The 27,230-nt window shown below is 46.9% G+C and overlaps 1 protein-coding gene and 1 long non-coding RNA gene across 2 annotated transcripts; one reads left to right on the forward strand and one right to left on the reverse strand.

The window, feature by feature from the left end:
* Positions 1-192: 192 nt before the first annotated feature.
* Positions 193-11,451, reverse strand: CYP27A1 (cytochrome P450 family 27 subfamily A member 1). Its single transcript, XM_028741753.2, has 9 exons — positions 11,177-11,451; positions 5,658-5,848; positions 5,084-5,283; positions 3,369-3,566; positions 2,902-3,062; positions 2,056-2,222; positions 1,792-1,873; positions 1,246-1,449; positions 193-1,045 (listed from the first exon to the last, which is right to left on the reverse strand). The coding sequence occupies exons 1-9, from the start codon at positions 11,411-11,413 to the stop codon at positions 920-922; spliced, it is 1,566 nt and encodes a 521-aa protein (XP_028597586.2). The 5' UTR covers positions 11,414-11,451; the 3' UTR covers positions 193-919.
* Positions 11,452-11,517: 66 nt separating this feature from the next.
* Positions 11,518-14,368, forward strand: LOC114603043 (uncharacterized). The gene is made up of 2 exons (XR_013394187.1): positions 11,518-12,044; positions 14,035-14,368. It is a non-coding gene; the product is annotated as an uncharacterized LOC114603043 (long non-coding RNA).
* The last annotated feature ends 12,862 nt before the right edge of the window (positions 14,369-27,230 follow it).

A 27,230-nucleotide genomic window follows, 5' to 3' on the forward strand; every position in this document is an offset into this window, starting at 1 on the left:
TGTGAAATACTTAACTGTTACATTTTGATATGGTAGGAATTCATTTGAAAATTAAGTGGGATTAAGTTTAAAAAACAAATAAGAAATATATTGTGGCACATGGGTGGAAAACCTTTTTCAGACCAAAGACTGCTGAGTGCGTGCACAAACACACCAGGAACGATAGCTCCATCAAAAAAAGAAGATTGCATGTTGTAGGGTAGAAGCAAGGATTTTAATAGCCACCACCAAGCTGTGACAATTTCATTCTTAAACACCTGAGTATTGGGAACCCAGGGAAGAGAAAAGTCGATGCAATCAGTCAGCCAGTTCTGAGGGACACTGGCTAACAGTAACTACTCCTACCCCACCCTCCACTCCTCAGATCCACCGCAAGAATCAATCAGGCACAGAATGCGGTGCAAAGCTTTGCAAGGATTCACAGGAGAAGATTGCAGAGCAATCTGATACCAGTAAATGGTATCAGAGGTGATTTGGGTACAGGGAGATCCACCAGATGATCAGCCAAGGCACAAACAAGGTTGATGTTAAGTGCTTAGTCTTCACAGTCTATCCAGACGAAGTTCAGGAGTGGTGATCAAGGTTTGCTTAAAGCATGGGCAACCCAGTGTTTTGGTTTGAGGGCTACATTCAGAGTTGGCCAACCCTTTGTGGGCCACGTTCTAGCAGCCATCAGTGCCAAAATGGCCACCAAACACAGACTCACCCCACATGTATACAAACTCAGTACACAGCACACACTCTCACTCGCATACAGACAGAAGAGAAACGAGACCTCCGGGGCTTGGTGGAGAGCTTTGAACCTCTCCTCTTCAGCCCAGCATTGCAACGGGGAGGAAGGTGGGGCAGATGGACCACTGCAAATAGTCTTGGAGGGCTTGATGCAGTCCGTGGGCTTGTGACCCCCCCCCCCACTGCCTTAAAGCTTTGTCCGTCTGTCAAGAAGCTCCAGGTCAATGGGCCTGTCAGGAACAAGCACAATCCGAGAGAGGGGCTTCACCTCTGTACACCGTGGACCTGGTCTGATTAAGAATATCCGGATAAGCTGGAAAGAGAAAAGCTTGACTTATTTGGGGGCAAAGCTTCATTCCCACCCACCAAACACAAGTAATCAAATATGCCTACAGCTGTGATGACCTCTTGGGCCACAGCATTGCCCTGTTTCTGGTTTGTTTATTATACTGTATTCATTTTCTGCCCTTCTTCCCAAAGGACACCCCCTCTGCCCCCACAGAAGTAACTCACCCTGGCAAGAGCCAAATGCATCTCGAGCTCAGCGATGCGGCGCCCCAGACAAGCACGCACCCCATAGCCAAAGGGGATGGAGCTGAAGGGGTGGGGAGGCAAGTCCCTCTGATCTCGCAGCCAGCGACGTGGCAGGAAGCGCTCTGGCTCCGGGAAGCTGGACTCATCATGCGAGAGAGCGTAATGGGCCAAAACAAAGAGGGTCTGGAGGGGCCAGTGGGAAGCACAGAGAGTTAGCAAATGACAAAGATTTTGCTCTCCGACAGTCGATTCCCCATAGCAACATGAGGGCTGGTGGCAAAGTAATATTCTTGCCATGCAGTTTACCATTTCCCATCAGGGCAGCTTAACCAATGCTAGCCCATTCTGACATATGTACATACAGCCTTCACCTAATTCCTTGCATTCTCCCACTGTTGTTTTTTCCCTTCATGAACTGCCTATATGTCAAAATTCAGTGACAGCCCCATCCCTTTTATTCCACATCCACTTCTGGCCACTAACAAATGCCTCGAGTTGCAACATCAGGAATACATTACTACTCACATCCCTTGGAAACTTGTATCCTCCAACAACAACATCGTCTTCTGCGATGATTCGGGCATTGGTGGGGACCACAGGGTAAAGCCTATAAGGACAGTAGTGGAGGGAGGGCTGTCACTGTGCATCAGAAGAAAGGAAGGCTCTTCAGAAGCTACAGAAGCATAAATGGGAAATGGGTGGAACCACTCTGGGCAAGATGAAGCCCCGGGAGCCACAAAGTCCAGGCCTGTGATCTTGCTCCTTGGAACAATGAGAAAGGCCCCTTACCTAAGAGTCTCCTTGATCACTGCCTTAAGCAGCGGCATCCTGGTGAGGTCCTTGGCCTCAGGGATCTGATCTTCGGGTACCACACTGATCAACTCCTGGTATAAGGCTTCCTGGACCTCCATGTCTCTGGCCAGGTGATACATGGCCCATGAAAGGGTATTTGATGTCTGAAAGGGCAAAGCAAAGCGGTGAAGATGCTACATCCAGGCAGCAAAGGCAGGAGAAAATCTTGGAATGAACTTGTATATGTGACCATCCCAAAGAAGCAGACAGTGACTAGCCCGTGGCAGTCAAATCTCTTCCAAAAGCTTATCATGAAGGAACACAGCAGTTTGCTATATTTTTACATTTCCCATAATTTTTTTAAAAAATGTGTATTGAGGGATGCAGGGCAAGGAGACATCATGGTCCTCCACCCCCCACCCAAGAGCCACCTAACACCAACTGCTCTGTGGGTTGGCTCCTGATGGTTTGTTTTACAGTGGTGCCTCGCAAGACGAAATTAATCCGTTCCGCGAGTCTCTTCGTCTTGCGGTTTTTCCGTCTTGCGAAGCACGGCTATTAGCGGCTTAGCGGCTATTAACGGCTTAGCGGCTTAAAGAAAAAGGAAACAAACTCGCAAGACGTTTCGTCTTGCGAAGCAAGCCCATCGGGAAATTCGTCTTACAGAACGACTCAAAAAACGGAAAACCCTTTCGTCTAGCGAGTTTTTCGTCTTGCGAGGCATTCGTCTTGCGGGGCACCACTGTATTTATGTAGAGTGATATTGCTTGTAAGCTGCGTTTTTGGTCATTACATTTTGGGGTGGGCACCCAAGTAAGGAAGGCTAAGAAGTCAATGTCCTACCGTGTCTACGCCAGCCAGGAGTAGCTCAGCTATGCTGCCATATATCTCTTCATGGCTAATCCGCCCACTGGACAGTAGGTAAGTTAGGTAGCCTGAGACAACCTCACCCTTCTCCAGAGACTTCTCAACCTCCAGCATCTTCTGATCAATCAGCTTTTTCCCTGGAGTAATTAAATTGCATCTGTTACCATGGGAACACAGGCCTGGCCTGGTCATTCCTGCATCCACCACACAGGCTGGGTATCTACCACTCACCTTTGGCCTACTGTTACCATGGGGACACAATCCTGGGACTGTTCATGACAGCATTTACCACGTGGGCCGGATATCTACCACTCACCTTTGACTTCTTGGCCTACTGCCACAGGCACTTGAGGAAGCTTAGATTACGAATCTTCCCACTCTCAAGAGAGAAAGTGAGGGATGATTGACCGGTAATTCCAGAGTTGTCCCCACTCTTGACATACCAAAGGCAAAGATTGTGTCCCAGCCCTGCAGATAGCGGTTCCAGAAAGGCAGCACATCCCGGGTCCACTTGGGCAGGATAGTAGCAAAGATGGAGTTCTTCAGCATGTACCCAATTGCATGGATAAAGTTCTGTGTTTCAGCAGGGATCTGCTTTTCCAAACAGCCAATGCGGGTCTCAAATAGGATGTAGGAGATGCCTGGAAGCAGAAAGCACAGGTGGGAAGACTTGAGGAAACGGCCCTGATATCCCATCATAGAACTATAATCACATTAGAAAGAATATCTCCAAAGGGTTTGCTTGTACTTGGAACAATATATTAATTGTGGACTGTCAGACCAAAAGTATTGGAATGAGCTTGGCTGCTGGAAGAGGAGGGTATATGATGGCTGCCATGTTTAGCTGGGCAATTTATTTATTTTTTGCCTATCTCTCCAGGGATGGCAGTGTCTATCCAGCCACGAGTTGTGTACGTTTAAAATACTGGACTTTTCAGGATAAGCTGTTACACATTAACACCAAAAACATGGATCCCCATTGTGGCAGACACAAAACTTCTAACTATCCCTTCCTTTGCCATTTTTCATCTGACTATACTCCCCACAAAGTTGGTCTGCTTTCTGGAGTGGGGAACTTGTGGCTCTCCAGATGTTGCTGAACTACAACTCCCATTATTCCTGATTGTTGGCCATGCTGGCTGGGGCTGATAGGAGTTGGAGTCCAGCACCTTCTGAAGGGCCATAGATTTCCCCAGTGATCAAACAAGGTATACACTTCCTGATTATTATTTTTTAAAGAAAAACATTTTGAATTGTTCAGTATTTTAGGAAAAAGTTGTTCTCTCCTGATTACCCCCTCTTACTCTTACATGCAGAGGGGGAATGTGTTGCTTTGAAAGAGAGAGAGAATGTTTCTATGAAAAAATAACATCTGGGGTTATTAAACGGAAAATGGAAAACCTTCTTAAACTGAATCCTGTAATCAGTTGCTGCTGCTTAGCCCCACTCAAGTCAACTAGTCAATGAATAATAACAACAACAACAATAATAATTTTATTATTTATACCCCATCTGGCTGGTTTCCCCAGCCACTCTGGGCGGCTTACAGCACATAAACAATTGTAAAACATTAGCCATTAAAAATTTATCACTATAGGGTTTCCTTCCAATGTCTTCTAAAAGTCAGATCGTTGTTTATTTCTTTGACATCTGATGGGAGGGCATTCCACACGGCAGGTGCCACTACCTAGAAGGCCCTCTGCCTGGTTCCCTGTAACCTCACTTCTTGCAGTGAGGGAACTGCTGGAAGGCCCTCAAAGCTGGACCTCAGTGTCCAGGCTGAATGATGGGGTGGAGATGCTCCTTCGGGTATACTGAATGGAGGCCATTTAGGGCTTTAAAGGTCAGCACCAACACTTTGAATTGTGCCCGGAAACGTACTGGGAGCCAATGTAGGTCTTTCAGGACCGGTGTTATATGGTCTTGGCGGCCACTCCCAGTCACCAGTCTAGCTGCCGCAATGAAATGAAACAATGCATGTAATGTCAGGTTCAGTGGGGCCCATAATCAAAAGATTTCCTTCACATGCATGGGGTCACACCTAGACCTACCTGACACCTGAACAGCTCCTCTTCCACCTACCCATCAGCTGTACGATGAGAATAACAGAATAATCACTGAAAGGAAATTGTTTAGAGCATCGTAACTGTCCACACACCTTCCAAGGCAAATCGGTACAATACACTGGCCATATCTTGCACCACCGTCCCTGAGGGACTCTTTTTTCTCTCATTCTCCAGAAACACCATCAGGTCTGACACCACCTCATTGATAGCACCCGCATACAAAACGGCCTCTGTAGGTTTGAGCATTCTCTTGTTCAGCACCTGCCGCAGGCGGTGCCACCGCTCTCCATCCCTGAGGAGAGAGACAGTTGGATCCATGTAAGAAAGAAGAAGAAGAAGAAGAGTTTGGATTTGATACCCCGCTTTATCACTACCCTAAGGAGTCTCAAATCGGCTAACAATCTCCTTTCCCTTTCTCTCCCACAACAAATATCCCTTGGAATATTTCTCAGTTTGCCAGTATCGGCTCACGGTTTTGCTCTGGAATCACTCCTCATTGACAGGAAACTTGTGACCCTCCAAATGTTGTGGGGCTCCCATCAGCTCCAGTCAGTATAGTCAATGGCTAGGGATAATGGGAGTTGCAGTCCAACCCTCTCTAAAGGGCTACAGGTTCCCCATCCTGCCACAGGGCATGTTTAGGCAGCCCTGACTTCACACACTCACTCAGTGAAGGGGCCATAGGCCAAGTGCCGTACGTCCCGATGCTCCTTCCAGAGGGCCATGTCACTTCGGATGGGATACTTCCCCTCCTGACGCAACAGCTGCTCGAGGACTTCAGGACTGCCAATATTAATGTTAACATAAGGGCCAAACCGAGATTGCCAAATGGGGCCATACTTCTTCCTGGAAATGACCTGGAAGAGACACACACAGTCAGTGGGATTAGCCCTGACACCAGCCCATTCTGAATAATCATAAATGTTTGCATGACTGCCCTTATTGCTGAGGGCAATAATTCAGTCCACATGCTGGTTAGGAAAATGCCATATACACCTAGAAGCATCACACCACTTCATTCTCAGCATGGACATGCTGCCATTTTTATTTGCTTTGCTTAGTTCAGAGCTTGCAGTCCTCAGTTCAGCTCTGGGGTCCCTTTGGGGTCTTCCCCAAGTTCCTTCCTCCTGCAGTGCCCAGCTGTGATAACACTTCCCATAGTTCCATCTCGCCACTGGATTTTGGATACTATGATTATATAACAGATAAAAGGTAAAGGTACCCCTGCCCGTACGGGCCAGTCTTGACAGACTCTAGGGTTGTGCGCCCATCTCGCTTAAGAGGCCGGGGGGCCAGCGCTGTCCGGAGACACTTCCGGGTCACGTGGCCAGCGTGACATCACTGCTCTGGCGAGCCAGAGCCACACACGGAAACGCCGTTTACCTTCCCGCTAGTAAGCGGTCCCTATTTATCTACTTGCACCCGGGGGTGCTTTCGAACTGCTAGGTTGGCAGGCGCTGGGACCGAACGACAGGAGCGCACCCCGCCGCGGGGATTCGAACTGCCGACCTTTCGATCGGCAAGCCCTAGGCGCTGAGGCTTTTACCCACAGCGCCACCCGCGTCCCATATAACAGATAGATTAAAAAAATATATAACAGATATTTAAAAAATATAACAGATAGATTATATAACAGATAGATTTATAAAATAGATAGATAGATTTATAAAATATAACCGATATATATATTTTTTATTTTAAAAAAATCTAACAGATAGATTACATTAAAAGATGCAGGAATAAAATTTAGAATTGGAACCCCATGGAGGGAAGGAAGGAGGTCTCAAGGTTTGAAATAACCTTTTTCTAAATGTGTGAAAATGTTATGTTTATGGTTATTTATTTATTTATTTATTTATTTATGTAAAAAAATTAAGTGTTTCAATCCCTTCTTTATTTGGCATTTCTGCAAGTTGCCAGCTCTGCAGCCTTCTAACTACCCTATTTTCTAGCTTGCTTTATATCCAATATTTTCACTCCAGCTCCCAACCTTTTAGTCAGGACAAGAGGAGATATTTGGGGCTGGATTCAACTAAATATCTGCGCTAGTGGGATCCAGCATTTACATCCCACCTTTTTCTCCAAGGAGCTCAGGGGAGTCTACATGGTTCTCCACATTTAATCCCCATAACAACCTTGTATGGTGTAGTGGTTAAGAGCGGTAGTCTCGTTATCTGGGGAACCGGGTTCGCGTCTCCGCTCCTCCACATGCAGCTGCTGGGTGACCTTGGGCCAGTCACACTTCTCTGAAGTCTCTCAGCCCCACTCACCTCACAGAGTGTTTGTTGTGGGGGAGGAAGGGAAAGGAGAATGTGAGCCGCTTTGAGACTCCTTAAAAGGGAGTGAAAGGCGGGATATCAAATCCAAACTCCTCTTCTTCTTCTTCTTCTTCTTCTTCTTCTTCTTCTTCTTCTTGTGAGGTAGGTTAGGCTGAGAGGCAGTGACTGGCTTAAGGTGAGCTTCATGGCTGAGTGGGGATTTGAACCCTTGTCTCCCAGGTCCTAGTCTGACAATCTAACCACAGTACCACACTGGCTCACTGTGAGAGCATGGAGTTCTATTTATTTTTGGAAGTAGCTGTAAACTGGGCCCCGGGCAAAGGTTGGTTAGGAAATACAGCACCACCACTCTGGCTTTGATGCTTTGCTTCTGCCATTTCATAACCACAGTAAATACCAGGTGATGGTGTTGAACTCCTTACACAATAGTTGCTTTCAACCAGTGTAATCAATAAATCCTTACTGACTCTTTCATCTTGTTCTCCTCAGGTTATTATAGGACATTCTTCCTAGATGTGGGCTTTAGAGTGGGCTAAAACTAATACAGTGGTACCTCGGTTTAAGGACAGCCCTGTTTACGAAATATTCGGTTTACGAACTCCACAAAACAGGAAGTAAAGTCCCAGTTTGCAAACTTTACCTCAGTCTAAGAACGGAATCTGACCGGTGGAAGGGCACCAGCGGTGGGAGGCCTCATTAGGGAAAACGCGCCTCGGTTTAAGAATGGTTTCGGTTTAAGAACGGATTTCTGGAACTGATTAAGTTCATAAACCGAGATACCACTGTACCTGCTCCTGATTACACTATTTTTTGGGGGTGGCCCCTTCTCTAACAATCAATGTGATGTAGGGACAGCATGCTGTAGTGGCTAGAGTGACAAACAGCTGGCAAGACCTAGGTTCGAATCTCCACTCGTCCATAAATGTGGCTGGGTGAACTAATGGAGCAATCCTAACCAGGCTCTGAAGAATGATGGGCTAGACACTCACTGCAGCAGCAGTAACAGCAGCAGAAAAGAAGGGGGACCAGGCAAATAGGGTCCAGATCAGTTCCTCCACTAGCCAGCACTGGCTGTGAGCACAGCTTTATGTTCAGCGGACACCAAGCTGACTCAGCTCCCCCCCCCCCCCCCAGCTCCTTTAGCATCTCACCCATTTGGAGGTTTGTGCTGGCAGAAAGACACAAGCATTTCCCTACCTGGCTCCCTCCACCCAGTCCCATCTCCCAAAAGGCTGGCATAAATGGAGTTTGTACTGAATTTTAAATCTCAGTCTAACCTACTTTACAGCATTGTTTTCAAGATATAACAGCAATTAAGTGTGCTGCTCTGAGCTACTTGGAGGACAGGCATTTTATACTAATTACAGACTTTCCCATTGCAAGATGTTTACCTTAAAGCTGAGAACCTAATAGGAACCTCTAAGGATAGAGTCTGCTACTTTTTCCACAGTCTTGTGTTCTGTTTCTTGGGGATGTGAGGGGGTGATGAGTCCTGCAGACTGGCTTTCACATAGATAGATAGACTCTAAGGAGAACGTAATAGTTTTTCTCTCTCTTTGTTTCTCTCTCTCTCTCTCTCTCTCTCTCTCTCTCTCTCTCTCTCCTTAATTGAGGCTGCAGTCCTATGCATACAGGAACAAGGCCCACTGAACCCAGGGGAACTTCCTTCCAAAGCAAAGTCCATGCACAGAATTGCTTCGGTTGTCAACTCTTGGTTACAGGACCTCACACCAAACACACCTCAATGGTTAGAAATAACCACCATTTGAGTTCTCTGGCCCTGGTTTTCACCTCAGAACAATTCACAAGCAGTGACACATAAGAAGCTATGTTCTCGCTGTACCGATTTCTCATGTTAGGGAACTGGCAACTTTCCCAAGAAGAAGCAGTTTGTAAAAAACAGAAAAAGAAAAAAAAGCCTTTGTTCCTTGCATCACAGCAGTTCTAGGGTTAGCTGAGTTCACAGAGCCTTCAGGAAAACCAAACGTTTGCAAAACTTGTAAACATGCCTATAGGCCGCTTACTAATGGCCACAAGTTAGAGTTTTCTTGATTCTTTTATAAACCTTGAAAACAGCCACTGAGAACTGACTCTTGCTATCCAGTTTTGTCATATCTGCCAGCTGATTTGCTCCCTATCCCCTTGTGATCTCTTGGCACCTTTCGTTATTGTATTTGTACGGGGCTGTTACCTGCCCTAGGACTTTGTGGTGAGGAAATCTAATAAATCTGCTGCTGCTGGGTTATGAAACTCTTACTCCACCCTCCCTACTGCTATAGTTTGTATGGAATCAAGTCTGTTAAACTGCTGAGCTAAAGTAGTCATCCTGGCTGTGGCTGGGATCAACATCTGGAGGACCACAGGCTAGGTATCTGAAAGTGAGGGAGACTATTTCCCCTTCTCTAAACTTTCTGTCTTGGTATACTTTGGACTGAGCTACTGTTTTGCTGAACCCTTGAACCCCGAATGTCACTGGAATGTGGCCAATATTAATTCCCAAGAATGGGTTCAATCACAGCCCTTGAGTAGCCAACACTTTCCCCCCTGCAGTGGAAGCCCTCTCTGCCTTTAGGTCCTCCTCCATTATTTGAAACCACACAGTAGATCAAACTCCTTCCATGCCTAGCTATCTGATCACCTTTCCAGTTCTTGGGTTATTGGTGTTTATTCCTCTAACATCCTTTCAGAACAGGGATTCAGAAGTTGTTGGGACTCCCGCTCCCATCAGCCCCAGCCAGCGTGGCCAATGGCCAGGGATGGTGGAAGTTGTAGTTCAACAACACCTGGGGCCATAGGTTCTCCATTCATTTTAAAGCATAGGCACCAGAATGAGACAACAGCTCAGTTATAGATCACAGTGCCTGTGACCTTATGAAGCAACATGCAGATCCTGACCCCACCCACAGCTATTTTGCACATGCCTCCGAGGATCATTTTGGTTTTACTTGCTAGTACGGGCTCATAGTCCATTCAGTCCTCTGAACCTTAAAAGTCTTCCTTGTCTTGCAGTCAGCTGTTGTTATCTGAAGCATCAATGGGGGTTATGACACATTACTTGTGTTAGCAGTGAAGGATCAGACATACAGGTTCAAAAAGGCTGGGAGACAGGACCATAACGCAGGCACAACGTTTTATCTCAGAGAAGCTCATCAGATTATTAGCAGATGGGGAAAGACACTTAGGCTGCAGTCCTAGCTCCTCTCACCTGGGAGTAAGGCCCATTTCACTCATTGGGGCTTTTGAGTAATAATAATAATAATAATAATAATAATAATAATAATAATAATAATAATAATAATTTATTATTACCGTCAAAGACCAGTTCACTTCTGAGTAGACATATCAGAGTGCGCTTTCAGGCTACATGTTGCACTGCCAGCAATGCTTTAAAAAGCAATTAAAAACTCTGTAGCAAATGCTTTTACAGAGTCTCCTCTTCAGCTGTACACTACTTCACTAACTTCCAGATGTGGTATATCAGCTTTCTTGTTCTTGGAGGGCCCAGGCTTCTGTCCCAAAGTGGCTGTGAGTCCCCTAACCATCCTAAATGCCCAGGGCAGGGACACTGTTAGGGTGCATCTCTGGACCCCCTAAGCACCAGGTGTTTTATGACGAGCACAGGATCACCTGCCAATCTCCTCCTTGAAAACAACACATAGGTAGCTTCCCTTATAGGGCAATTGGGCAACAGTGCTGGCAGGACGTCAGCCTTAAGTCTCATCTTCCCAGAGGAATAGATTCATATAAATTCTACCTGGCAACGTCCCTGGCTCCGGATTGGCTCAGCTGGGCGACGCCAGGTGGACTGGCGACGCCAGGTGAGATCACCAGGTAAGATCCCTTGGGATATGCCCCCTCTTGCCCGTCCCCACTGCCCTAGATGCCCCACCGTCGACCATCTCCCACCTGCAGGCGGTGCGTGTGGAGCAAATAGCCCCTCACGAAGAGCCAATAGATGGATCCCAGGATCCCCGGCCCGGGCAACTCTTCCGGCCGCTTCAGCCGCTCCTCCTGCCGGGAGACCGAAGCTGCCTCCGCGGCGCTGGATGCGCTTCTGCAAGCTAGATCGGGGCACGGAGACCCTGGCTGAGACCCAAGGCAGCGCCGCAGCAGCCTTCCGGAGAAGGCTCCCAACTTCGCCATGGCTCCGGCGGACTGAAAGTCAGGCGGGGGAGAAGAGGGAGAGGGAGGAAGGAGGGGCCAGCTGGGCGGGACTGACCTAAAGAAGGCGAAGAGGAGGAGGAGCCGGGAGCTGCTTGCGTATTTCAGGAAAAGCTTATTTTGCGGGAAAAGTAACTGAAAACCCTCTTTTCAAAATTTAAAAGGCAACTAACCTTCGTACCCAACTGAGCCCTTCTGCGCTGGAGACGATAAGCGATTGTGCTTTGCAGCAGATGGTTACGGGGCAAAGCAGAAGCGAAGTAACCACTTCACATCCTGAGCGGTGCCCTGGATTTGGTGTCGAGTTGCTTGCTTGGGGGGAGCAGTGCTTATCGCGAGGGTGGGGGGCGCCGCCGCCTCCAGGCGTCCTTTTTATTGCACGCCGCCAATGATTTTTTGCTTGCACAAAACTGGAGTGAAGGTTATTATTAAGTTTATTTATATCCCGTCTTTTTTCCTGACAGGGACTCAAGGCGGCTCACAGCTAAAAACCTGGGGCGGAGCAATGGTTTAAAAACAAACATAAATAGAATATGCTGTGTTCGGCCTTTATTGGGCGTTTCTGCCAGAAACTTTCTGAATCGTTTGCAGGGAAGAGCATTCATCCTGACTGGTTTGTGCAGTGCTTATATGTCTTCACGTTAATCAAGTTTATTCCACACTTTTTAGTGCACTTGCCTGTCACTGCCCTAATTGCAAAAAGTTATGGGTTTTAAAAAGTGGATTTATTGTGCCAGAGCACTTTAGGCACAAGCCTAAAATTTTGGTTAGCAGGCAATGGAGTGGTGGCACTTCCCTGACCTCCTGTCACCAGCATTGCTGCAGCTTATTGGGAGGGAAAGGAATGAAGGGTTTGTGGTGCAAACACACTGGTGGGAGCACCGAATTAGCTCTGCTGGTGTGTTTGCACCATGCCAACTTCACCACTGCCTCACCTCTCCCAGTAAGCTGCAGTGATAATGATAATGTTCCAGTAATTAATGAATATGTCTGTGCTTGTTTCAGAAATTACTATTGGCTACGTTCCATTATTTCCAGGGTCTCAGTTGCAGTTGAACCAACGGTAGTATTCTTTGAGAAATTTCTTCCTCGTTTAGAGTTGAGACCCGACAATGAAAGCAGATTTTGTGGGATCCTTGAAGTAGGTACAGCTGCAGATATGTTAGCTCCATTCCACCAGAGCCAGCTCCTGTTCTGAAGTATTCCCAGCACTCCTGCTACTCTGCAGACTTAATAATTAGCCATGGGAATTATTAAGTTCCCTTATCAGATATTTTGGCTCAAGGACATCCTTAGAGGGCCAACCTTTGTTCTGGGGTGTCCCTTGAACTTGAGCAACTTGCCCAGCCTATAATAATCAAAGTTTCCACCTTTGTTCCAGGAGGGCGCCTGTAATTTAAACGTATGCACAACGGGCAGAAATACAACAGGTGGAGTATCTCCATCATCACATCTCTCACTGCAGATTGTCATCCTCCCACCTCCACTCCCAATCATGCGTCTGTTAAATATGTTAACAAATGTGACTGTTGGGAACCCTTGTAAGTGAACCTGTTCCCTACTTATCAACACAACTCCTAGAGAGGAGGGGAATCTTTTGTTAGAGATGTACCAGGTACTTGCCCAGAAATAATGTGCCTGAATGATGTGTTTATGAAACCCGAGAACATAGATCTAAACCAAACTAAAGCAACACTTTCTTTTATTGCAAGTGCTCTGTTCAACTTAATGGAGCAGTCTCTACTGGGTACCTAGACCTGTGGCCCTCCAGCTGTTGCTGGGCTGTAGCTATCATCATCCCTGACCACTGGCCCTACTGGGAGTCCAAAAATATCTGGTGAGCTGCAGGTTAGCTACCCCTGCCAAAAAGAACTCTAAACACGCTCATCCCACTTCTCCAAGTAGGTGCAGGGGTGCAGCCAGGATAGTTTTTCATTCTCTTTGGAAGGAGGCCTATTGTAAGACTTGCTTTTATTTGCAAACATGCAGGCTGAGCATAGAATCAAGGAGTTGGGATGTACGTGCAATTTCTTCCTTCTTCTGATTTCATCATAGCTTATTTGTACAGTGGTGCCTCGCAAGACGAAAAGAATCCGTTCCGCGATTCTTTTCGTCTAGCGGTTTTTTTGTCTTGCGAAGCAAGCCCATTAGCGGCTAAGCGGATTAGCGCTATTAGCGATTTGGGCTATTAAAGGCTTAGCGGCTAAGCTGTTAAAAGGCTATTAACGGCTTAGCGGCTTTGAAAAAGGGGGGGAAAGCGGGGGGAAATGGCGAGACTCGCAAGACGTTTTCGTCTTGCGAAGCAAGCCCATAGGGAAATTCGTCTTGCGAAGCGCCTCCGAAACGGAAAACCCTTTCGTCTTGCGGGTTTTTCATCTTGCGAGGCATTCGTCTTGCGGGGCACCACTGTATACCATTTCCCCATGGAAAGCAGCATTCTGCTCACATGATCAGAAAAGTTTACGAAATAAAACATATTATTTCATGGCAGTTCACTACAAGTTACACGTTGTAAGAAGACTGATGTACAAATAACAGACTGATCAACATAGCTCATATGCATATACACTAAGATTAAACCATCTCCTAATAATCCATAATAGGACACAACAAAAGAAGCAGAAGAACATCATTCAAGCAGCAGTACAAAAAACATACGTTGAGTCCAGCAACCACCTCTGAACAAGGCCCCACCCTGATGATCTCTAGCAGAAACAACCTTTGTAGCTGGTTAGCTGGTGCTCTCCCAGGCCTGATGTAAATGAGCCAAGCAGAGAAGCAGGGACTACACCTTGCATTACTTCCTCTAAGTTTATTTCATGTTTGTTTGTTTATTTCACTTTACTGAATTTACTGATGAAGTTGAGCCTGAAACAAGTCCAGGCACTGCAGACCTCTTTATGTGTGGGAGACAGTTAATAAAAGTTGCTAAAGATGTGCAAGTCTGTCAATCAATGGGAAAGTCTGCCAAGTTTATTTCCTTCATTCAAAGGTGCTACACCTCCAACAACTGCACAACAGGCAAAGCACAGTGTTGCCTGTTTGTACATCTCCATTCTGAGTTCAGCCATACCTACTGTTTTGTGCTTTTGTCTTTTATGCTGGTCCTCTATATAACATTCCATGTACAGTATTTTATGCATCACAGCCCTTTGCTTAGCGATTGGCTGGTGCCCCTTGTTGTCAAACATGGTGATGGCTCTATTGGCAGGAGTGGCATCATCACAGCAGATTAATTGCTGTAGATACATGCCTGTCTTCAAACTTGGCACGGCAGTTGAATCAATTCCTTTAGTTCTTTATCCAGAAAGGTCTCATTTTCTAAATTACAATGTTCATGTCACTTGCACAGAGAGAAAGCAACACATTCAGTGCCAATTCAGAGTCAACCACTTTTAAGCATGCACCTTTAGGGTAAATGCCTTTGAGGGACTATTCTGTGAGTGCAGATTATGCAGGTACCGAGATCTCATTTTTCCATTTTGAGCTGGGGAGGAATTTCCATGGGAGAGGCAGCTCACTTCATATTGTATTTCAATTTTAGGGCAGAAAGCCTAATGTTTCAACTGAAGTGGTGCATCCACAAGAGGGCAGCAACAAAGCATCATTCATACAAAAATCGTGATGTTAGCGCTCCTGCTTCAGACAATGCAATACAGTACTAGTGTAGTTACGGCAGAAAATGTAAACTCTTAGTACTGGTCCTATAATTTTTTTGCATGAGAAATGAAAAAATGAAGAAGACACCCACACCTTCCCTTTTGAATGGAACTGATTTATCTAGTTTAGAAACTAAATGGAGGTTGGAGGCAGGAAAACGAATCTGTCCCCTGGGAAGACCTGCTTAACATTGCTTGCTTTGTGGTAGACCTGTCCTTGCAACCTATATTTCAAGGGCTTTGGTGGGAAAGTGTTTGTGTTTATTCTTCTACTATTCTTCTCTTTGTTTATTTTTACCTGACTTGGCTTTCAAAACCAATTATAGCCACTAACATAAAATAATGTTGTTGTTTAGTCGTTTAGTCATGTCCGACTCTTCGTGACCCCCTGGACCAGAGCACGCCAGGCACTCCTGTCTTCCACTGCCTCCCGCAGTTTGGTCAAACTCATGTTGGTAGCTTCAAGAACACTGTCCAACCATCTCGTCCTCTGTCGTCCCCTTCTCCTTGTGCCCTCCATCTTTCCCAACATCAGGGTCTTTTCTATGGAGTCTTCTCTTCTCATGAGGTGGCCAAAGTATTGGAGCCTCAGCTTCAGGATCTGTCCTTCCAGTGAGCACTCAGGGCCGATTTCCTTAAGAATGGATAGGTTTGATCTTCTTGTAGTCCATGGGACTCTCAAGAGTCTCCTCCAGCACCATAATTCAAAAGCATCAATTCTTCGGCGATCAGCCTTCTTTATGGTCCAGCTCTCACTTCCATACATCACTACTGGGAAAACCATAGCTTTAACTATATGGACCTTTGTCAGCAATGTTATGTCTCTGCTTTTTAAGATGCTGTCTAGGTTTGTCACCGCTTTTCTCCCAAGAAGCAGGCCTCTTTTAATTTCGTGACTGCTGTCACTGCTGTCACCATCTGCAGTGAAACATAAAATAGACTCTGATAACTGAAAATAAGACCAAACACTATACAGTGCCTCAGTGTTCAAAATGTTATTGGTATGAGCTTTCGTGTGCATGCACACTTCTTCAGATACACTGCTTTTTTTTCTTGGTGAGGTTGATGGACTTCCATTTCATGCGGCTCAATGTGGTGCCTTCCATAGTTCTAGTTACAGGTAGGTAGTCGTGTTGGTCTGCCATAGTCCAAACAAAATTTAAAAATTCCTTCCAGTAGCACCTTAGAGACCAACTATGTTTGTTATTGGTATGAGCTTTCATGTGCATGCACACTTCTTCAGATACAATTTTTTTATTTTGTTTTGACTACGGCAGACCAACACGGCTACCTACCTGTTCAAAATGTGTAATTCTCTGTATCCCTCTAGTGGTTGCTGCTGGGAGAAACAGAAGGTACAGTTTGCTTACCATGCTCTCAGTCAATGCCACTCAACTTGAGAAGGAAGGAAGGAAGGAGGGAGGGAGGGAGGGAGGCAGAATGGAAAGCGGTGAGTGGAGGCAGGCAGGCAGATGGATGGACTGATAGAGGAGAAAGTGAGGCAGAACAGAACAGACCCAACCCCAATGGCCACAGAGGAAGTCACAGACAGAGCACAAAAGGCAACAAAAAGCTAGCTTTTTGAATTTCTGGTCCATGTTCTCTCCTGCTTCAGAGGCAACAATACAGCTCCTTGCCAAAGGCAAAGGTGCAAGGGAGCCGAGGTCTGCCTCTGTATAGTGATATATAAATATTTTTTATAAATAAATAAGAGAAGCTTGGTTTCCAGAGACCCACCTTCATCCCAAACATGCATTTCAGGATCCACTTTTCCTTTTTTAATTTTACCTATATGTGGGGTGGTAGTGCTGTTGCATTCAAGAAGCTATCCAGCGGTGGACCCTAATCCACCAGCTGAAGGGCCCCAGAGTAGGGCTAGCAACAATTTCTCTTTCTCTTTCTTAAGTATCAGAGGCCAGCATCTGTAGTAGTGGAAGTGGTATGCCTCTGAATACCAGCTGCCTCTGAGAACCACAAGTGGGAAGTGATCCAGCAGGGTTCTTATGTTATGAACAGCCACCAGAGGGAGGTGGAGAACCACACATTTTATACTGTTGCATACAACACACACACACACACACACACACACACCCTCTCACTGCTTAATTGTCAACTCCTGGTTTCCTCTCAGGTTCTCTCAAAGTGCTGCCTTTCAGAGACAGACAGACAGAGAGAGAGCGAGAGAGAGAGAGCGCAAATGAACTAACACCCCAGGACTATGGGAGCCTGCAGCTGCTATTCATTGCACTTGTGGCTGTTCAGCAGCACATACTGGTGATTTCCTGCCATAAATATCTCAGATGACTGTCCTCAAGCTTCCCACTATCTCCATGTTGCTTGGGTGGGCATGATGACAAACTGGTGCTTTGAATTCCATCATCAGCTATGGTTCGGTGATTGCTGCTGTGTGGGTTGCTGCTGCTTGTTTTTGTCTCATTCCTCGTTGATGCTGAGGTTCAAAAGAAGGAAAGGGTTAAGACTTTGCAGAGCACATCCCCAGTTTGCAAAACATACAGGCCGAGGTCAATATCAGTGAGAGTGCTGCCCGGTCCTTCTCATCAGGAAGATCCTGGCAGTGACAAGGCCCAGTCCCCAAAGAGTTGCGTGTCTCCCTTTCAAGTGGGCTGGGCTGATTAGGGCTTGAAGTGCCTACAAGACAGTATCAAAGAGAAGCGTTTTCCAAGAAGCCTCGGGACAGTGCGCCTAATAATCACATAGCAAGTGGGCCTGGCCCTTGACCCCGTGCTCTGCAGCCACATCCCAGTCGAGATCTGTCCTGTCCGGTGGAGAGTTGCAAAGGGGGGCCTCTCCAGCTGTAAGAAAGCACACACACCGTGCATCCAACAGACTTTCTAGCTCATTCTTTTAAAAACCCTCTTGGGTGGGGGTGGGGAGTGAATTTGCAGAGCCAAGGAGGCAGCAGCGTCCCTGCCCCTGTTGCATATGGCTGCTTGCCTTCAGCCCTAAGCAAACCTGATTTTTATCTCCGTCTCCAGTCGGAGTTGGCCGCCTTCCCTTGTTAGATGCCTCCTACGCAGGCGAGGCTCATAACTGTAAAACACAATCAGGGACAAGGAAGCTGGGGCGGTTGGTTTGCAAAGCCTTGCTGATGCCTGAAGGAATTGCAGGGCTCCCACAAAGCATCCCATTAAGGCTGAGGGAGAAGGTGGCTGGGGCTACCCTCTGTCGACCTGTCCTGAAGGGTGGAGAGAGAGAGAGAGCAACAGGAACTCTGCTGCATCTCCTGACCTGTTGCTGTGCTCTGCCCATTGGACCACACTGCTGCCACTTGACTCTGTAGGCTTTGCCAACATTTCAAGTTGTTTGAGGAAGGAAGACCGTAGGAGAAGACCTGGAGATCCTCAGAACCTCAAAACATTCCCGTGTGAAATGCAGAAATGCATTCTCATGAGCCTAACCTATGTCTGGAAATGTATGCAAGCAAAACTTAGGGAAAACATGTCCAGCTCAAAGACTGGTATGATTTGTGTGTAGTTTTGTGAGACTATTCCCCAAGCCTGTTGTGCACACCATCAGTTTCATGATATGCCTACAGAAATGCTCATCCACGGTTAATCTAGCAGTGTGGGCCTTTCTGATTATTTAAGAAATTAACCCTGTTATCTGAGTAATGCACTACTCAGCTATAGATCTTCCCTATGCCAGAGTTTTCTCAAACATTGTGAGATCATGCTTCCTTTGGAACTTATTAGATTTTCTGTAACCACCACACTGGTGCCCTGCTTTCACTGAGTATACTTGGTTGCTTCCTCTATTGCCTTAACTTATATTTTTCCCCATCTCTGCTGGTTCCTACATTCTGCCTCTCTTTTCCTGCTTCATTCGCTTAATCAACTCCTGCACACACACAACAGTTGCCACACTCCATCTTGCCCGAGGCTGGCAAGTAGGCTGCCCAGATTTAAGGACTCAGAAACCTCATGCCACCCTTTCAACAATCCTAGTTGGGTCTGTGCCCTATGCTTTGGTAGGACCTAAGCTGTGATTGGTTGCTCTCTCCTTACTGTAAGGATAGGTAGCCTTTTCTACCCCCCTCTCTCTACCATCTCCTTTTCTCTGGCTGCATGCACACTATACATTGAAAACACATTAGTCTTCCCAAAGAATCCTGAGAACTGTAGTCTCTGAAAGGTGGTAGGAAGTATAGCTCTGTGAGGGGTAAGCAACAGCTCCCAGAATTCTTGGGGGGAGGCCATGTGCTTTAAATGTCTGGTGTGTACACAGCCTCTCCTTCACTCTCTCTCTGCCACTTTCTTTCCTTCACTTTGGCACCTCTTTTTTATTCCCCCCCTACCCACCATTTGGGTTGCTGGAGAAGGAAAAGATCACTTTTGCCAGGTCTGACTTGATCCATTCAGGCAGCTTTTGAGATTCAGCTGAGAGGCAGATGAAGCCCCTGAGCACATCTGTGGTTCCCAGCAATTGGCATTCAGAGGCATACTGCCTCCAACTGTGGGTAGTAACCATTTTGTAATCTGTAAAGGAATTTAAAACCTATCAGTGAACTGGTTAGAACCCAGATTAAGCATGTTAAGTTTTCAGTTGGTTGAGAGCCTTATGCAAGATTCCTCTAACCCACAAGCCCCCCATCAAGCGTGAGGAGCTGGGGTTGTTGCAAGGAAGGTGTGTATGCTAGAGTTGCCATACGTCTGGCACTCTGTCCTGGATCTTAGACAAGTCAATCAAAAAATCAGGTAAAAAAGGAGCTCTAAGAAAAGCTCAACAACTTTCGGAATGCCTTGGCTTTTCCTTTTTGAAATGTGGCAACCCTAGCCTATGCTACAGGCCTCTTGTCTGATGCAAGAGCCCCTCAAGTACACACAGCCAGGAGCCTACAGCCATCTGTGGACAGGCTTTGGCTCAGCAGCCAGCCAGCCCCCCTCCCCTGCTGGCAGCTCATCTGCCTGTCTGGGCCGGCAGGACATGAAAGGGCCTCCTGCTTCGATAAGCTCCCAGCTGCAGAGGCCCGGAGGTGGCTGCGTCCAGAGACTGCGCAGCCCACAGCGCTGCAGTCAGCACACCAGCAACCCCTGAAAAGGGAGGTTGTGGGGAGCCTGACAGTCCTGAAAGGTTGCGCCATATCACCCTGGGCTTGAGAACTGTGCCTCAGCCTGAGTCTGGGTCAGACTGTCCCTTGAAGCAGAGCAGGGAGCTGGTTTGAATGGATGCCTCCAGTGTGGAAATGCTATGGACCCGCAGGACAGGTGGCTATTTTAAGCAGGTTCAGAGCGGCCCATCGATGCCCAATGACCCTGCCCTTTAAAACAGGTTAGGAAATGAGACCAAGGGGAGCAACTCCTTCCCCCATGCCAGTTTGGGCTTAGTTTCTCTGTAATCTTGCACAAAGGGACCTTCTCTCAGCCCAAGGGCCACATACCCTTCTGGGTGGTCTTCCAGGAGCCACATGTTAGTGGACAGAGCAACAAATGCGAAAGTTACCTTTACACAGTAGAGTACTAGTTTCTATGCACACTCACACACACCCCTCCCCCATCTAGACAAGCCAGATGCATCATGAGAGATCAAGGCCACACTCCAGCCAGGTAACAACACTCAAGGAGGGTGCAAAGCAGTGCTGTTAATGGGTGTGGCTTGGAGAAAGGGGTGTGGCCTGGGGGTCCCAAGGGCCAGACATGGATGCCTGGGGGAGGCACATTTGGCCCCTATTACTAAAATTCCCCTTCCTTGCAGTAATCAAGTAACATCTGATAACTGTTTTTGACAGTTTTTAATGAATAGCAGTATATAAGTATTTTTTTAAAATAAATAACGTAGGAAAATAACATATGCTGAACTCCAGAATCTCAGCAGTGACAGATCTATGCGAGGCAATGTGAATGATGATCCAGCAGGATATACTGTATTTACTCTAATGCGCCATCAAATCTAACGCACACCTCACATTTTCAGAACCTTGAAACCAAAGAAAGTATTTCTTGGCGAATGTAAATGTGCCATCGAATCTAATGTGCCCCTTAATTTTTGTAATTTGGCAAAAAAAGGTGAGCATTAGATTTGAGTAAATATGGTATTATCTTGCCTTGCAGTGCAAATATTCCACCATCGCAAATATTCCACCATCACAGAAATGCCCCATTTTACTCATCTAGATATTACGCGACAGCCCTTTACAACATGTCACAGTATCTGTGTGTCATTCAGCTTTTACCAGCTGCTAAAACTGTGACACTATCATAGCGGCTAAGAGTCATGAATCAGGAGACCCCTTGAATAAAATCTTGTCTCTGCCGGGAACTCATTTAGTAGCCACAGGCAAACGGCTCTCTCTTAAGCCTCAGCCTTGCTTAATCTGCAAAATGGGGATAATAATGCTGCCCAATTTTACAGGTTTCCTTTAAGGATTATAATAAGATTATGTACGCGGAGTGCTTTGAACACTCCAAAATGCACTGTACTCTTAGTATTATTGGTATTATTAATGCCTGCTGGCTCATTCTGATCTTAGTCCCATGGGGCACAAAGACGCAAGAAGAAATTGCTCCTTCGCCACAGGAATGGTGCTTTAAGTAACGATGAGAGTACAAGTCCATTATTAGGGAGAAAAAGATAAATGGAGGAATTTGTGCCAGTTATAACACTGTGTAGGCTACACTTTCATTCATGCTAAGACTTGAGCGTGAATCTATTCTGAGCATCAGGGCCAACCCAATATCTTTTGATGCACAAGGGGAGGGGGAATCCAAATGGTGCTCCCAGTTGTAATTAAGAAACAAAATAAGTGAATTGGTTATTTGTTGCCCTTTTATGATGGCAAAATTCTGCTATCTGAAGCAGTTATTTTGCCCTCCTTTCATGAGATCAACTGACAGCTTGCAGTGACTTACTAGCTCCTGTCACTCAAGGTGGGTGGCAATTGGGTATGGAATGGAAGTGTAATTGCTCCTTGAACCTCAGTGCTGTAGTTAGGAACATACAAAGCTGCCTTATACTAAGTCTGACCATTGTCCCATCTAGTGCAGTATAGCCTACGCCAGCCTTCTTCAGCCTTGGGTCTCCATCTGATCATCTCCAGATCCCTGATCACTGACTAAGCTGGTTGGGGATGATGGGAGCTGCAGTCCAACAACATCTGGAGATCCAAAGGTTGAATAACCCTGTCCTTCATTCCATCTTATCTTCCAAGCAGAGTGCAAAGATGTTGGTCGTCTTGTGCCTTTCAAAACCAAGGCAGAGAATTATGGTTGTGACCATACTCAGCACATATACAAGGCTCCTCGCCTTTCTTGATGTATTCTGATTTGGTGATGGGGAATCTGTGCTGAGCTACAGCTCCCATCATCTCTGCTCGCTGGGGCCAATGGAACTTTGAGCCCAGCAACATCTGGAAGTTCCCCCTATATAAAATAGGCCCACAGCAGCAGAGGATCTGTGCAAAAAATTGCCTCACCTGAAAACCTTTCAGGGCTCTACTGGCATCACCCTGCAGAAGGGCTTTGGAGGAGGAGAAGGTATATGTGTGTGCTACTGTTTTACGACCTTGCTTTCCCAGTAGAAAAAGCAAAGATGGAGAACCCATGGCTCTGTAGATGTTCCTGGACTCCAGTTCCCATCAGCTCAAGCTAGCATGACCAATGTTTATGTATGATGGGATTTGTAATCCATCAACAACTGGAGGGTCAAAAAGACCTCTTGGAAGAGGAAAAACTGAAGAAATTCTCTTACAGCAGGGACAAGGAACCTGTGGGTTCACAGATGGTGCTGGACTAGAACGCCCTGCATTCCTGCCCGCTGAAAATGCTGGTTGGGACTGATGGGAGCTGTAGTCCTACAACATCTGGAGGGCTACAGACACCTCATTTTTTGTCTTACTGCCTTTCCCCATCCAATAACATTCATCCAACGCTGGCCACTGTGGACAGGGTGCAAATAGGAATTACAACACTTGAGGGATTCACCGATTCTGCCAATATGGCGAGTCTAGTATTGATGGAGTTAAAAAAGAGACCTGGGCTGAAGTGTGAACACAGCCTCTTACTGCCAATTGACTTTTAATTAATCCCTAGCTATTCGGTTGCAGGGAAAGGGTAGAATGGCGAGCCAGCGCTGCACACACATGCCCTAAAAACTCGGGAGTTAGGCAGGGCGATGGGAGTCCAGGCCTCGAACCAGCCAATCCCTCGCCCTGCTGGACGTGTGCGGCTGGAGTGGGCGACTCCTGGCAAACCCCGCCGACCCCGGCGGGCCCACCAGCGGCCTCCGCGCGGAGCTTCCTTCCCGCGCCGCCACCTTCTCTGCCGGGCCTTTTGTTATTCCAATCAGATCATCCCCTCCGCCCGCCGCGAGGTCGCGACCCAGTGCTGATGACATCACAGCGTGCTGCTATGGAGACGGCCGGGGATGTCACAAACATGCCTCGATGACCTCACGGCGGGACGCCGGGCCCACCGGCCTTCCATCAGCGCCGGCCTGGGCGATGGGAAAGTATGCGGCCGCGGAGCGGGCGGCTGTTTGACTTGGAGACAGGCGAGCGTTCCCCGCAGCGTGGCCGGCCCTTCCCGCCCCTCCCTGGGTCGGCGGAGCGGCCGGGGAGGAGGGCGGTCCTCTGTCAACAGCGGAGCCTCGGCGAAGAAGCCAAGAGCCTCTCGGCCTCCAGGCGGGGGCCGAGGCGCAGCCGCGAAGACCGGCGCCTCGCGGGGAGAGAGGCGGCGCTGCAAAGAGGGAGCGCGCCGGAGGGGCGGCAGGTGGCACAGCCCTCCGGACTACGCCGCCGCCGCCGCCCCTCAGGCTGATCTTGCAAGCTGGCAGGCTGGCTGCTAGGGGTCGCTGTGCTCCAGCAAGCGGAGCCAGGCGAAGGTTCCAGGCAGGGAGGCCTTCCCCGGCTGTCTATTATTTAAGAAAGAAATTGGGGCGAGGGGGTTATCCCCAGTCTAGGCATGAGGAACAACAGGATCGACTTTTTTTAAAAAAAGTTGCCCACGTTGATCCGGTGGATTGCACTGAAAAGCAACCGGGATTAGGCAGCTCAAATTGACAGAATAGGCGCAGCTTGCAAACTTAACATATAGAATAAGAGAACATACATTTAGAGAAGATTGGAAAACGTTTATTGAATATATGGGAAATAACTACATCTGAAAACGCTGGCAGCATTAAGATAAATTCAACAGTGTAAATAAGTTTTGATGGATGTAATAATGGAATACTGAATGGTATAGTTTTTGTAAAATATGCAGGGATTTATGATATGCAAAATGAACAATGGAAAGAGAAGAAGGGAAGTCGTTGATATCTCAAGGATGCAACAATGAGTACTTTAAATTGTAAAACAGAAAATTTAATTAAAATTATATTTATAAAAAGAAAAGCAGCCGGGATTCAAATGACTCACCAGGAGTTGTAATCGGATGTAAAACATGGGAGTAGAGTACAGTCCTTGTTGTTGCTCATCATCCCTGCTTAATTTCTAAAAGAAGTCAGGGGTCAAGGTTGTCTGGAAACAGCAACTGGAGAGCAGTCTAAAGGGTTAAAATTGTAGTAAGCTATACTGGAGGGAGTGGATATGCTCAGTTCATAAAAGTGTGTGAGAGAGGAGACATGTAAATATTTCAAAGTTGCTTTGGTCAGGACAAGGGAGAGTTCGCTTCTCTCAAAAAGGAATTGTCTACATATTATGAGCACCTGTTAGCAAAGATGGATTTAGAAGGCCTCTTATTTAGATACACTTAACACTTTTAGTAAATGCACATATGTGAGGGATCATGTAGAATCAAAACGATGCCTGATACCTTTAGGGAGAAAGGACAGGAGAAAGAAAGGTGATTGGACTTTAGTGCAGCTTTAATCCTATGTTGTGACTTAGGCAAGCATGTGCACCAAAAACATTTCACATACTGGAACATTTGTCTCTGATGTCATAATACCATCCCCATCACAAAGAAGGGAGAGTGCACAGGTACAGAAGGTTCTATGGCAGCAGGGAGGGATATGTTTGATTGACATCTGATGTAGAGCTTGGGGGGGGAGTTAAAGTTGGAGTACATCACCATAATTATACCATCACATGAATGCCTGGATCGCCATTGGGCCACATCCGGCCCCCGGGCCTTAGTTTGCCTACCCACGTGGTAGACCAAAAAACCCATACAGAATTTGCCCCCATAAAACATGCTGGGTTTGAGCTTAAAGGTGAAGGTAAAGGGACCCCTGACCATTAGGTCCAGTCGTGGACGACTCTGGGATTGCAGCGCTCATCTTGCTTTATTGGCCGAGGGAGCCAGCATACAGCTTCCGGGTCATGTGGCCAGCATGACTAAGCCACTTCTGGTGAACCAGAGCAGCGCACGGAAACACCGTTTACCTTCCCGCCAGAATGGTACCTATTTATCTACTTGCACTTTGATGTGCTTTCAAACTGCTAGGTTGGCAGGAGCAGGGACCGAGCAACTGGAGCTCACCCCGTCGTGGGGATTCAAACCGCCGACCTTCTGATCGGCAAGCCCTAGGCTCTGTGGTTTAACCCACAACTTTAAAAGCGGATTAGATAAATCCATGGAGAATCCCTCTATCAGTAGCCATTACTCATGATAAGTTAATAGAAACTCCACGTTCAGAGACAGTGTATCACTGAATACCAGTTGTGAGGAACAAGCAATGGAGAATGTGCTGCCTTCCCTGAAATGCCATTGTGGGAAAGAGGATGCTGGACTTGATGGACACAATGTGGTGCAGTTAGCCTCTTTTTTTGTCCCTTTAAAGCAGAGGTGGGGAACCTGTGGCTCTCGAGTCCAGATGTTGGATTCAATCTCCTATCAGCCCCAGCTAGCATTGCCAGTGGTCAGAGATGATAGAAGTAGCAGTTCAATAAAATCAGGAGGACCAAAGATTATTCATAGCTTCTTTACAGGCAACTATTCCTGATTCCCACCAATATCAAGGGGATTTTGCTGCCATCCATTTCCTTCACCGAGTAAGCCAGGATTTCCCCCCAAGGCTGTTTCAGAAATAAATTTTAAAAAACCTTTATTCTGATGACAGAGTTGAAATACCTGCAGGGCAGTGGTTTGTTCCTAGCAAGAAGTGCTGTGCTGGAGCCTGCCTGGAACCCCTGCTTCCTAATCTCAGGAGTGTGTGTCTTTGTAGAGAGAATGATAGTCTTCTGATATTCTGTTGACACTCATGAATTTATTGTGACTTATTATGTTACAAACAATCGGGTTGAGAAACCCAAGTTTCTGTCTCAAATTGAGTCTGGCTTGTACTGTTTTTGGATTAAGCTCCCATCACCCTCAGGCCAATGGTTAGGGATGATGGGAATGAAGTCCAGCAGTACCTGGATGATCACAGGTTCCTCATGCTGGCACATGCAGAAGAAAATGTATTTTGGGAGGCAGTCTACCTTTTTGCACTTTTGTGTCCGTCTTATTTCTTGGTGTCCGAAACAGGGACAACCCAAGACTTTTTACTGCCTCAGGTGCTGTAGCAAACACCCCTATCCATGTCAAGGTGCATAAAGTACCCCAGGTCAGCCAAGTTGTTTTGGTACCTTAGAAAATCCCAGAAGCATTTTTCTGAGGAATTAAAAATTCAGTAATAACAATACATAAAATGACAAACAAATCTGTGGTTCTTTCATGACACTCAAAAAAAGCTGGCTAGCCTGGCTGAGGCAACCACCTCTGTTTGTCTAATGGTGGAGCTGCCCCTCCCAATGTAATCAGAAGCACCCCCCCCCATCTTTTTCATTGCAATGTATGATTGTTTGAGCTCATGATGCTACCAGGAAAGTCATATGTGATCCCGCTTTCAATAATATTTGCACCTTCAAAAGGTTTGGAGTGGCCACACCACCATTTCCCATCAGTGCGTATCCACTAACCTTCTTCTGAAATTTCCCAACTTTTTATACCACAAATGTCGGGGCCGGGGATTGTTCTGCTTCTCTCTTGCACTACACAGCTTCTCCAGACAGCATTAATGAGGCAGCATTGGGGAAGCATCGTGGAACAGGAATAAATCCACCAACTATGGCACATTGGTACCGCTCGCAATAAAACACCAATCTGGCCGGGGTCCATAGCCTGTTAAAATGTCTGAGCCGCGCTGCACTGCCTAGGCCACGCCTTCCGCCCTACAAGCCCCGCCCCGTAGCCTGGGAGGTG

The sequence above is a fragment of the Podarcis muralis genome, chromosome 1, assembly GCF_964188315.1.
Source record: "Podarcis muralis chromosome 1, rPodMur119.hap1.1, whole genome shotgun sequence".
Classification (NCBI taxonomy): Eukaryota; Metazoa; Chordata; class Lepidosauria; order Squamata; family Lacertidae; genus Podarcis; species Podarcis muralis.